The 13,109-nt window shown below is 42.7% G+C and overlaps 1 protein-coding gene across 1 annotated transcript in view; it reads left to right on the forward strand.

Annotated features, from left to right (window-relative positions):
* The window catches only part of LOC150058398 (tyrosine-protein phosphatase non-receptor type 14-like), a 146,308-nt gene that overhangs the window by 98,091 nt on the left and 35,108 nt on the right, over positions 1–13,109 (forward strand). Inside the window, exons 6-7 of the mRNA XM_090341202.1 lie at positions 6,988–7,058; positions 8,489–8,576. Of these exons, the coding sequence (XP_090197328.1) occupies positions 6,988–7,058; positions 8,489–8,576 (159 nt within the window). The remainder of the gene's footprint in view (positions 1–6,987; positions 7,059–8,488; positions 8,577–13,109) is intronic.

The raw sequence follows: 13,109 nt of genomic DNA on the forward strand, positions 1-13,109 counted from the left end.
ATGGGGCAATGTCATTCTTTCTGACAGCAGCATAGAATTCCATTGTGTACAAATACCACATCTTGTTGATCCACTCATCAACTCCAACGTGTTTTTTAAAGCATAAATTTTTGCCTATGTTCGGCAATCCCACTGATTTTTGTTACCTGCAACTTTACTGAATTTATCAATTTTCATAGTGTTTTGGTAAAATCTGTAGTTTTAGAAAAATAAAATAAAATCATGTGGTCATCGAATAGAGGTGATTTTATTTCCTCCTTTTCTGCCAAAGGCTTCCCCCCCTCTTAATTCTTCTTCTAGGGCTCCACCTACTTGTTTGCTTCTAGTGTTGAATTGAAGATTTGAAAGTGGGGCTGGGTGCAGTCATGCACACCTATCACCTCCACATTTGAAGGGAAGCACAAGGAGGAATATCAAAGGCCTGGTTAACCCGCGCATGAAATAAGACTCAACCCCCCAAAAATAACCAACACAAAAAGGAGCTGGCAGCATGGCCTAAATGGTAGAGTGCCTCTTGACTGAGCATGAGGTCCTGAGTTCCATTCCTAGAACCAGGATTTAAAAAAAGTGGCAATAGGCATGGCTCAAGTGGGGAAGTGCCTGCCTAGCAAGCACAAAGCCCAGAGTGCAATCTTCAGTATCAGCCGTCCTCTCCCTCACATTTCCACCCCCTCCATAAAGGAAATGAAATGATGTTATTTTCAGCAACATAGATGACTCTATAGGATGTCAGGTTAGGGAACTAAGGTAGATAGAGAAAGGGATGTTTTCTCATCCCACTTATTCATGAACTCTGAAAATTCAAACTCATGGAAATACTGACTGTAGTAGTCATTGCCAGAGGCTGAGGACACAGGCAAAGGGCAAATGTTGGTCAGAAGTGCAAAGCTTCAGTTAGACTGGAATAAGTTCTGGTGACCCCTTGCACGGTGTGATGACTGCATGTGATCTTTGTGTACATTCGCCACTTGCTCAGGGAAGATAAGAAATGTTCTCACCCCAAAGCTATGGGAAGTATGGGAGGAAGGAGTTGGATGTGTTCCTTCCCCTGACTTGCCCATTCCAGAGATGGACTTCATACATAAATGATGAGTGTTTGTCAGTAAGTAAGGTGAGAAGTTGACCCATGTATCCATGGCTCCGATGCATGCTGACTCTTCCTATTAGAATATATTGAGTTTGTTTGCACCCCAAACCTTTGTGTGTGAGGTTTTCTGTTTGGAAATGCTCTTTCCTGACCTTTTTGTGGTTGAAATCTGGTTTTGCATATCCTCTTAGGAGGGAGACCTTCCTTTTCTTTACCAGACTTTCTACTTTAACCATCAACTACCCTTTATTAAATTGTGCGTGTGTGTATATATGCGTGCATGTACATGCGTGTATGTACATTCATGTGTACCCATGTGCTTCAAAGCTTTTTTAGTTTATGAAGTTATGCCTTCTCATGTTTAGCCATGTAGGCATTTATTTATCTTTATTGTTTGAAATGTCAGTTGCATCTACAGTTCTTTGTCAGGGATCCTATGCTTTTGGTTCACTATTGCTGAGCACACTGTTTGTGCTCATAAACATTGGTAGAATGAATTTGTTTCTGAGCTTAGTGATGCTTCTACATTTGTTTTTGTTTTTGTGCTAGTCCTAGAGCTTGAACTCAGGGTCTGGGCACTGTCCCTGAGCTTATTTGCTCAAGGCTAGTGCTCTACTACTTGAGCCATAGCTCCCCTTCTGGCTTTTTTGGGGGGAGGGGTGGTGGTTAATTGAAGATAAGTGTCTCATGGACTTCTTGTCTGAGCTGGCTGGGAGCTCTAGTATTACAGCATGATTCACTGACATCCCAGCAGGTTAATTTTTTAAAAAAATTATTATCAAGAGTTGTACAAAGGGGTTACAATTTGATAAGTCAGGTTATGAGTGCAATGCTTCTTGGGCAATAACACCCCTTCCTTCATTTTCCTCTGGTTTCTTCCTCCTGTCCCTATCCACAAGTGGGCTTTAACCTTTAAGGAATTTTTTGCTTGTGGCTTAGTTAGTGGCTTCAGGGTAAGTGAGAAGAGTTGCCCTGAGTAAAGAATGGAAAACATCTCGAAAGCTATATAGGGAATAGCCAAGCAAAGGTGATAACTCTAATCAGAAATCATAATCTGTTAATACTTTTTTTTTTGCCCAAAACACTGCCCTGAGTAACTTAACTCCCTGGGGGGATAAAATTATACAGAAAATAGTGCATGTTCTCAAGGAGATTACCATGTGGTTGAGTAAGGAGAACGTTTGCAAAATCAGATAGCCAAGCCAAGTGTAATAAAGCTCAGTCAAGGTTTTTCCAAGGGGAAGGGCCACATGCACCAGAAAGAATTAGGGAAGACTTGAAGACTGATGGAATATGAGCTATGCCTTATAGGACAGGCAGATGGTAAGAGGCAGAAAGGGAGGGAACAAGAAGAGACAGAAGAGAAGCAGCAGGTGGCTCACGCCTGTAATCCTAGCTACTGAGGAGGCTGAGTGAGATCTGAGGATCAAGGTTCAAAGCCAGTTCTGGCACAAAAGGGCCTGAGACTCTTATCTCCAATTAAACTCTAGACAATGGGATGTAGGGGTTGGCTCAAGGGTATGGTGGTAGCCTTGAGCTGAAGAGCTCAAGGATAATGCCCAGGCTGAGTTCAAGACCCAAGACCCAACAACAAAAAAAAAGTTCATGTTGCCTTTTGGCTACCATTCTGCCCTTTCCATGATGTGGCTTTGACTTTGAACAAAAGTTCTTTCCAAATGAAGTTGCCCACGCCAACCTCAGGGGAACCATCTCTAGTTGAGCCCTTGATCCACATGAAATATCAGTTTTTACTTAAGTTTACCTCTTATTTTTGGTAACAACATGTATGATTGCCAAAAGCCAGCCTATATGGTGTGTCTGGCCTCTTCACTTGGGTCACACAGAACAGTTTCTAGACACCCTAGGAGTCTATCTTTGTGCAAATGAAGTGCTGAGTGAATTGACTTTTAAGAGGTGGGAGTTCCCTCCCTTTCATCTGTAATGACTGTAATGATCATAAAATGTCTGCCCATATGTGGAGACCCTGCTCGGCTGAGGTAACCATCAGAGTCAAGGCCACTGCCACCATCTTCCTTAAGTCTTGGAAATGGAAGTTTTGAGTTTCTGAGATAAACTTGGAGTTACTATCCTTAATAGCAAAGGAGATGAACTTAATTGATCAAAACTTACTTTGTTCTCCATGATTCCTCCTTCCAAGCAAATAGCAATAGTATGTACTGTGCATATTGCTTTTTTATTGCCTTGCTCACTCTCCAATTCCAGCAACCTCGATCTGTAGACATTACCATCTTACTTAGCCCAGAAATTCTTTACAGGATTTAGTGTCAATATGCTTGAGTCAGTATCTGTGGTATCTCAGCACACCTCAGCAGTCAGGATGTTTGCCTGTGTGCTTGGTGTGAGCTCAGTCCTCAGGATTTTTGAGTATGCACAGTTTTGTCCAATGGAGTGGTAGATAATAGAGGGTAGGTTGTTTGTTCCACTCTACTCTCATTCAGAAAATCTTATCACATGGCCTAGCCTAGGAGACTTGGCTTGAGTGCTATTCAGAGAATTCAGAGGTGATTACTATGAGCCCTGAACCATCTGTGGTCGTAGCAGGTTAAAGGGCAGTATGGCTATCAAGAAGGGCCTTTTCATATCACTAATTTCTCAGGAGACTGGATTCTCTTTTTTGGTTCTGAGCAGATCAGCTTCTCACACAGCCTCGGCCTCATAAAACTCACTATTGCGCAGGCAAGTACTGACTTTAAATCTAAAATAGCTCCCTTTACCATGGAAAGCCCAGAGGTGACATTCCGAGCATCCCACAAAGCTCTACTGGCTAGCACTGGTGATGATGTGGCAAAGATGGCTGCCCTCAGAGTGTGTCTGAGATGAGAACATTCCCAGGCTGTGGGCTGTATCCCTCTTTTCTCCTCTCTGTTTACACAACCACCCCCACCCTGCCATGTTGTATCCTCAGTATATTGTGCTCTGTGGTCAGAAACTTCAACCATAGTTGCTGAATTGGTGTGGTGGCCACTTCCTGGCTGTGTTTGGCCTTGGGAAAGTTATTGCCTTTCTAAAGCCTAAGTTTTCTCATCTAAGATGAGTTTAGCAGAGATCGTCTGTTGGGGAGCATTCAAGAAGAAAATGATTGCATTGTACCCCAGCACTTGGTGGCACAAAGTAGTAGAACACTAACATTGAGCAAAAAAGCTTAGGGAAAGTGCCCAGGCTGTGAGTTCAAGTCTCATGACTGAAAAAAAAAAAGAATACTTGAAAGTATTAGCATGAAGCTGGGCGCAGTGGCTCACACCTGTAATCCTAGGTACTCAGGAGGTTGAGATCTGAGGATTAAGGTTCAAAGCCAGCCTGTGGACCAAAGGACCTGAGACTCTAATCTCCAATTAACCTCTAAAAAACAGGAAGTGGAGCTTGGCTAAAGAGTAGGGTGGTAGCCTTGAACTGAAGAGCTCAGGGACTGAGACCAGGTCCAGGGGTAGGGTAGTAGCCTTGAGCTGAAGAGCTCAGGGACAGCACCCAGGCTGAGTTCAAGCCCCGTGACCCACACACAAAACATAAGTATTCTATAGATACCCTTGCTACCTACATTTCCAAATTAACTATAAGCAGACAGAGGACAGGCAAGAGATACAACTCATTATAAACCACCTTTGCATAATCAAAACGTCTGTGAATATATGAAATATGCCTGTTAACTAGTGAGTTCAGCCAGTAAACATGCATTGGCCACTTACTACACTGAAACCTTACAAACATCAAAGGGAATTGTTGTCTTTGGGGTAGTATTATAGTTGAGAAGTAGAGGCAAATTTAAAGAATGAGTATAGAAACAGGTATATTCGAGGCAGTAAGCCAAATCTAGAGATGGGATAGGAAAAGCCCACCCTGTGGTGACCAGTCAGCCAAGACCAGACCTGAAGGAGGGCATGACACTTCACTTGATGTCATAGGACTGTGTGTTTTCTTCCAAGAATGGGTAGTTATGAGCATGGATAGAGAGACAAAAGCAATCTGTGTTCTGGGGGAGTTTATCCAAGTCCTGAACCCTTGGGAGAGAAGGTCTGGGAGAGGAGGCCGAGTTACACTGAAGAATGGGTGCAGATGGCAAGCCCAGGTGTTGACCTAATTGAGTAGGCCATGGTAAGCCATGGGAAGTTGTAAGGGTTCTGCTTGGTTCCACTAGAGCTTTCAAAGGGAAGAATGCATTCCTTTGGTGGGAGGAGGGGAAGAGAGGATGAATGGCTGTGTTTGATCTTCCCAAGTAACTGAATTTGTCAAATGGCATTTCTTTAGCAGAGAAAAGAACAAAGTTAAGTCCACAGGGCGCTGCACAGGTGTGTGGCTGTGTGCAGGCATGCACGCTGTCATTTGTCACTCATTCAGGGCCACACTGGCATGTCTCTGGTGTGGGGCTTCAGGCACATATGGAAGCTGTAGCATTGAGTACAATAGCTGAGGGGTACCCTTGGGCTTTTGCTTTTAAGAGGTGGAAGTGGTGGTTTAATGGAACCCTTTTTGATCTTCACTTACACATTAGTTTATTCTGTTGCCACATGCCTTTCATTAGCTTCTCAAAATTAATATCATGTTAATACTCCTATGAGAGGCGTACACACAGATAATGTTTCTAAGCTTCAGAATATCTTTGTAGGATTTTTCCAGATAAAGGTGAGTATGTTAAGTTTATTTCTCCTCATGGACAGTCATCTCTGTAGAAGGCTGAGTAGAAAATACTAAATTAATCAGTAGACCAGAAGAAATTAGAGCTCTCATAATTCTTGCTGGCTTCTCTCAAGTCTATCAGATACAGAATTAATGGAACCTATAGTAATATAAAATTTGTGAGTATAGTTACATCCTCATTTTCTAGGGCTTTGTGTGTGTATATGTGTTGTGTCTGGTGTTGGACTTGAACTGCCTAGGCACTGCTGCAACTCCATTTCCAGCTTTTTCCTCTGATTAATTAGAGCCTCATGGACTTTTATTGTCTGGGTCAGCTTTGGACTGAGATCCTCAAATCTCTGTCTCCTGAGTAGCTGGGATTACAAAGCATAAGCCACAGACACCCAGTTCTAGTGAGGCTTTCTCATTTTAATGTTCTAGGATACGATGCTTCTCAGCAAATCTGAAGTGTCCACTTTAGGGGAATAACATTTCATCCATGATCAGTGGTCACCTCGGCAGTATATTTCCATGTAAATAGCATTTCAGAAGCAAACCGATGAGGCTCTCTGTATGATTTCTGAGCTTCTCTCCAGCTCTTACCCTGCACCCATAATAGTATAAGCTGCCTTCAATCAGGATGTAGCTTCTTCTGTCCCCTCCAGAGTCCAGGGGAAAAGGATGTGTTCTCTGTGTTTACCTGTCCTGTGTTCCAGTTGGCCAAGACACAAACTGGACACCTCAACACCATTGTCTTTAAAAACAAAGCAGAAACAAACCTTTATATGTTTTCATTGTCATGACTGCCACTGCCCAATGACATGAGAATGAACTCTGCTTGTGTTTCTCCTTCCCTCCACATGTGGTTTAAATTCATTTTTAATATAACAGATAGGAATGGATCAAATGACTCGGCATAGTCCCATCCTTCACTCAACTTCTGGAAGGATAATGGACTAGAGACTTACCCCGGTCGTCAAGAATATCTAAGAACATACCAAAAAAGTTTTTCATTGAAACTACATTTGAAGTAGGCGTGACAAGGAAAGTCTGTGAGACTCACCTCCAATGAACCACTAGAGCACCAGAAGTAGAACTCTGGCTCAAGTGGCAGAACACCAGCCTTGAGTTAAAAACAAAAACCAAAAAACCCAGGGACAATGCCCAGGACCAGAGTTCAGCACCCACACAAACATGAAGATAGTGTTTGCAAGCAAGTTGACAACTGCCACGCGATCCTCTGACCTAAGTCATTTCTGATCTTCTAGGATTTGGCCCTGGAAGAAGCTGTTCTGGAGGAGCTTACACAAAAGGTGGCCCAAGAGCACAAAGCTCACAGGTAAGGCAGACAGAGGGTGAGGGCGTTGCCCCAGCTTCACCCCTGGCCTGGTCAACATGAGTTTGTTACTTTTAACCTATAACTCTTTTTTGTTGGTCTTGGGGCTTGAACTCAGAGCCTGAGTGCTGTCCCTGAGCTCTTTTTGCTCAAGGGTGCCACATCATAATGCCACTTCCAGTTTTCTGGTAGTTAATTAGGTAAGAGTCTCAGGATTTTCCTTCCTCCCCCCCCCCCCCCCCCGTTGGTTTTGAACTGTGTGATCCTTGGATCTCAGCCTTCTGAGTAGCTAGGATTACAGGCCCCAGACACCAGTGCCTGGCTAATTCTTCTTTCTGTTCTGAGACAGGAGTATGGGGATATGAAAGCAATGTACCTTTCATTCTCTCCTTTCCTTTCTGCCTATCCTCCCTCCCTCCCTCTCTCGCTTCTTCCTTCCCATATTTCCTTCTCACCTTTCCTCCTTCTTTCCTTCCCCCTCTTCTCTCCAATTTTCTTTCCCTTCCTTCCTTTCTCCTTCTTTACTACCCCCAAAAGCCTGCAGAAAAGTCACATTGTTAGTCATGACAGTTTCCTTCTTTGACCTTTCTAAGGCTCTGTTGCTGTATGTGGGGGCTCGGGCTTGCTTGTGCTTGAGTGTGAAGACCTTGTGCATGGGCCTGATTTGGAAGGTGAAGATCAAGAGGGAAAAGGAGAAATATTTTAACTGAAGGAGGCACCAAGTGGGTATCAGGACTACTGGGAAATGTGTTGGACCAGTAGACAGCAAACATTTTTTTCCTTCCAAACTCAGCGAACTTGTGCAGTCAGGCTTTCTTATCTTGTACACTTGGCTCTTAAAATGTCCTCAGATAAACTCAAATATACTAAAAAAAAAAAATGTTTTATACAGGTATTGCAGCTGAAACTCAGGCCCTGGATGCTATTCTTTAGCTTTTTCCATCAAGGCTGTTATTCTATTACTTGAGCCACTTCTGGCTTTTTGGTGGTTAATTGGAGATAAGAGCATCACAGTCTTTCTGGGATGACTTTGAACTATGATCCTTCAAATCTCAGCTTCCTGAATAGCTAAGTTTTATAGGTGTGATCCACTAGCACTGGGCTCTGCATTTTTTTTAAAATAGTGGAAATGTTTCCCAGGTAGAAAAAAAAATTACAGGAGTGTCTGGAACAATTGTTTAGTGTTTTTAGAACTGTGGCTTGTCATTCAGTGCTTTGACTGGCTCTCATTATTTCATGCTAAGTAAAAGGCTACTGGTGAATGCGTTAATGAATTACTTAGTAATGTGTTATACCCTCAGTTGGCTAATGATTACTTTTCCCAGAAACTAGAGTGAAACCACAGTGATGGAATTTGCTATCGGGAGGGTAGGGTCTTCCACTGGCTTTTTTGCTCTTAACCATTTTCTCCTTGGATGCTATTTTGGTTGTAGTGGAATCCTGCCGGCAGAAGCTGAGCTGATGTACATCAGTGAAGTGGAACGTTTGGATGGCTTTGGACAGGAAATCTTCCCTGTGAAGGTAATGGGCTGGGCTGGGCTTCACTTTTCTCAAACGACGCAGCATTTAGAAAGCCAGCCCTGATTGCAAAGGGCCAGAGTGGTTTAGTTTGACTGCTACTACATCATGACTTGATCCATCTACCCATCTACCTTAGTCAAACAAGTACTTTTACTTGGCTCACAGATTTTGAAGTTTTCCACAGTCTTCAGCAACATATGCATCCCTCCCTCCCTCCTTCCTTTCCTTCCTTCCTCCCTTCCTTCCTTCTTTCCTTCCTTCCCTCTATTGTGCTAGTACTGGGGCTTAAATTCAAGGCCTAGACTCTGTCTTAGATTTTTCATTCAAGGCTGCCACTCTACTACTTGAGCCACAGCTCCATCTCTGGCTTTCTTTGGGGGAATTGTTAATTGGAGCTAAGAGTCTTAAAGACTTACTTGCCCAGGTTAGCTTGGCACCATAATCTTCAGATCGCAAGCTTTTGAGTAGCTATGATTTCAGACATGAGCCACTGTCACTTGATTAGCATATCTCCTTTATAAGGCATCTATCTGAGTGAGTTCTGTGGCCAGCTAGCTCACCCAGCATGTTGAAGGTAGGAAGGCCAAGTACAATCTTACAACAGACCATGGTGCATTGCAGTGGCTGTCATCAGTCGTTTTTCTTAGAGGTATATAATCTCTTTTCTCCTCTCTGGATAGACACAGTGGCAAAATTGACAATGAGGCAGAATGAGATATCTCCTGTGTGCCGCTCTGTATTATTTCTCTACCTCTGTAGACCGCTACATTGTGATTTTGCTGCCTCTTGGGAGTTTGTGGAAACTACACATAGGAAGCTGTCAAAGCATGTCATGTCCATTTCAACAACTCCACATTCTGCAGTAGGTGTGGTCGGGGGGCTATGTGTAGGGCTGAGCCTATAATCTAAACTCATTTTCTTCTCTTTGTAGACTAACTTTTCAAAAAAAAAAAAGGCGGGGGAGAGGGTTGTTCTGTGAAAAATCTAAAGTAACTGGCACATTCCAGCAATTTGGGAGACGCCTGCAATTTCAGCACAAATATTTCACTTCCAGACTGGCTCCACTGGCTGGTTTATAAGTGTTCTGTTGCACGATTGCAATTTGCCTTAATGAGAACTGCCCATGTGCATCAGTAGAGTCGAGCAGGGTGGCTACAGCTTGCAAAAAGGGCTTAAATGGCTGTCTTTTAGGTTTGTTTAATTTTCTTTTGCTTCTCTAATGATGGCCCTTCATAGGGCCGTAATCCATTTTCCTCGCTATAATGCCTTATGAAGCCATCTGTATCACACTAACACTGTGGCTGCCCATATATAGTCATGTTATTTAGGGTCATTGGAAAAAATCAGTAAACTTTTCCTCCACTTCAGGAAAAAAAAGAGAAAAAAAAAACCAGACTTCTCAGTGCCTGGAATTTGGGGTGGGAGGTGGGGGTTTCTTACTGTTTTTGATGTTATTGAACCATGGAAAAGAGGAGGCAGTTGAGGTGGTGTTGAAATCCACTGCGTTGGATTCTAATGCTCTTTCTAGAAGGTTCTTTAGTGTGACCAAGGGGAATATTTTGTCTTCCTCTGAGTGGGAAGATGGCTTGTTGTGACTCATTGTCAGGTGGGTGTGACTCAGCTGTGGGCTGGTTTCCCCTGACACCTAGCTGTCCATGTCTGAGGTGACCTAGAGGCCACATGATGCCTGGTGACCTAACGATGACAAGGAAGAGAGGCGAGACAGGGGGCAGTGATGAGGTCAGCCCTGAAATGAGTTTACACAACAGAGAGCAAAGGTGGTATGGCTGGCTAGTCAGCAAGGGGTATTGCAGGCCCCTTTACTTCCTAGTGGTCCTTCAGGCTTGGTGAAGTTCAAAGTTTGTCATGTGTATGCACACAAAGACATTTCCATTTAGTGTGGGTGTATTCCAAGTAGGGTTCTTCCAAATGCTTCCAGGCCCTTCCCAACAGGTTTTCCTATACTCTTCCTCTACAAACACGACTCGGGGGTGGTGGGGCTGGGGGGGGGGGGCTGCTGCCGAATGACTCCCATGAGATGACCGTGTGTAACCATGGAGAAGGGTAATTTGGGGTCGATGGAAGACAGAGGCTGCAGCTTCTCTGCCTTGCTCCATTGGAGGGGGAGGCCTCAAGCTTTGCTCAATGCAATGGCCCCAGGATCCTAAGTAGAAGAGACCTATGGGGTCTCTTCTGTGTTTTCCCATTGTCCCACCCTAATCTTTACTTTTCCTGAGTTCTCATTATTACTACCAGACATTGGCGTGGGCCTACCACCAAAGTGTCAGTGAGGTCTTCCCATAGAATTTTACTTCCGTATCTGTTCCTTGCATCTTCTTTTCCTGTATGTCTTTCTCCGTGGTAGAAATTAACCTTTTTGATTTCTCATCATCCCAGAGATTATTCTTTCTTTTTCTAGTTGTTTTTATTTTGGCTACCAGCCACTGCTAGCTATCTTCTAGAATAAACCTATTCTAATGCCAGCTTTGGTGGGAGTGGGGGTTGGGAAGACATCACCAAGAAAGGACCCTCTATCATATACCAGGGGAGCTCAGAGGTCCTCCCTTCTTTGCTTTCGTTGTTCATGACTTTTCTCTTGCTCCTGAGAGATCACCTCTACTAGAGAAAGCAGGGGACCAAGGGTCAGTTTATAGACTCAGTGTTCAGCTTGTTCTCACGCTACTCTCAGAACCCTCCCAGCAGAGTTATAGTCTCTTAAGGCAACAGATTGGAAGCATCTGACTGGACCAGACTGAAGATAAGACATCCAGGGCTCCATCTAAGAAGTCCATAAGCTCCTCCTGTGCCCATAAGCTTGCAGCCATCACTTAGTACCCATTCTTAGCAGAAATAGACATCCAGGAAGCACCCCGCAGGAGACCCTCATGGGAACAAAAGAAGCTAGAAGGAGAGCTGGAGGAGACTGCAGGAGAAAAACCTCACTGTCCAAAAATACTATCTCCAAACTCGCAAAATCTTAAAAAAAAAAGTGGGGGGGGTGGGATTCCTAAAGGAAGAACATATCGAAAAAAAATAGGATATAAGAAATAGAAGACCCAATGGACAGATTAGGAAACAGAACTGAAAAAAGCTTTTCCAAAAAAAAAAAAAAAAGAAGAAAAAGAAAGTGCAAAGTCATGAGCAGTAGACAACAGGAGATAAAAGAACTAGAGAGCCACCCAGGCTGTCCAGTGGTAGAATAATGAGTTCTAAGAGGAGAGAACAGAGGGGAAAGAAGGCATGGTTTGGGGGAAAATTGCCTCCCAGTGAGGTTCTCTATGGAGGGGATCAAACACAGTGGCTGAAGAGGCTCTAAGAGGCATAGATTTTGCCTCTGGGGTGTGGAAGTGGGGGGCAGATCTGATGCTTCTTATAAACAAGCCCCAAGGAATACCCCAGATCTTTGAATGGTGTTCATCTATGGCTTTGATTTTTTAAAAAAGGCCAACTTTTAAAAAATGAATACGTATTTATGAAAGAAAATATTCAAATGACCAAGTTTGAGAAATCATAAAGTTCTCTCTTCAACCAGAAGTGACAAACATATATTATATGATAATAGTATATAATAGTATAAGATATATAAGATGTAGTATATAATATTGTATGTAATATACTATATGTAGTATTATAAATACAGTGCATATTATATATAATGTATATCATTATATAGTACATAGTATCATATTACATATTATATACTACATCTTATATAATAACATTGTAGATTTATGTTATAGATAATATAGAGAGATCATATAGAGGGGGAAGGATGGAGACAAGGGAGGCAGGGAGAGAGGGAGAGAGAGAAGATGTGTTCCAAGATGAGGCTGATTCTCCCTTACCCTTCCCTCTAGCTCTACACCCTTGTATACAGCCCTTCCCCCACCACCCCTAATCCATGGCTGTGGGTGGACTGCAAACAAATTCTGCAAGACTTTTGGTAATCATTTACATTGAAAGTACCTATGTTTTTTTTTTTCTTTAATTAGATTGATGTATGAGAGTTAGGGTATACTTAAAGTTTATATCTGTGTTCAGTGACTAAACCATTAATGAATTAACATATGAACAATAACACAAACTCAGCTTTTTTATGGTGAGGACACTTTTTAAATCTACTCTTAGTAGATTTTTCTGGACGACAGTTCATTGTGTATTACTCTGGTCAACGTGGCATACGGTAGATTGATGGAATTTATTCCTTTGATCTAAGGGAAATTTTATATTCTTTGATCAACATTTCTTCATACCCCTGTGCCTCTGGTCCCTGGTAATGACCATTCTATTCTGTTTCAATGAGCTCAGATCTTTTAGACTCTACTTCTACATCTAAGTCTTGGTATCTGTTTCTGGCTTACTTTACTTAGAATAAAGTCTTTTAGTTGTTTGTTTCACTTCCATCCATGGTGTTGTTTCAAAGAACAGGATGCCTTCTCTTTTTCTGTCATTCCTGGTCTTTTGCTGACGGCCTGGGCTCTGTCTTTGATTTTCTTTTTTTTATTTTTTTTTTATTTTTTTTATTGTAATTAG

This window comes from Megascapheus bottae, chromosome 10, assembly GCF_031878675.1.
Source record: "Megascapheus bottae isolate mThoBot1 chromosome 10, mThoBot2.hap1, whole genome shotgun sequence".
In the NCBI taxonomy this organism is placed as follows: domain Eukaryota; kingdom Metazoa; phylum Chordata; class Mammalia; order Rodentia; family Geomyidae; genus Megascapheus; species Megascapheus bottae.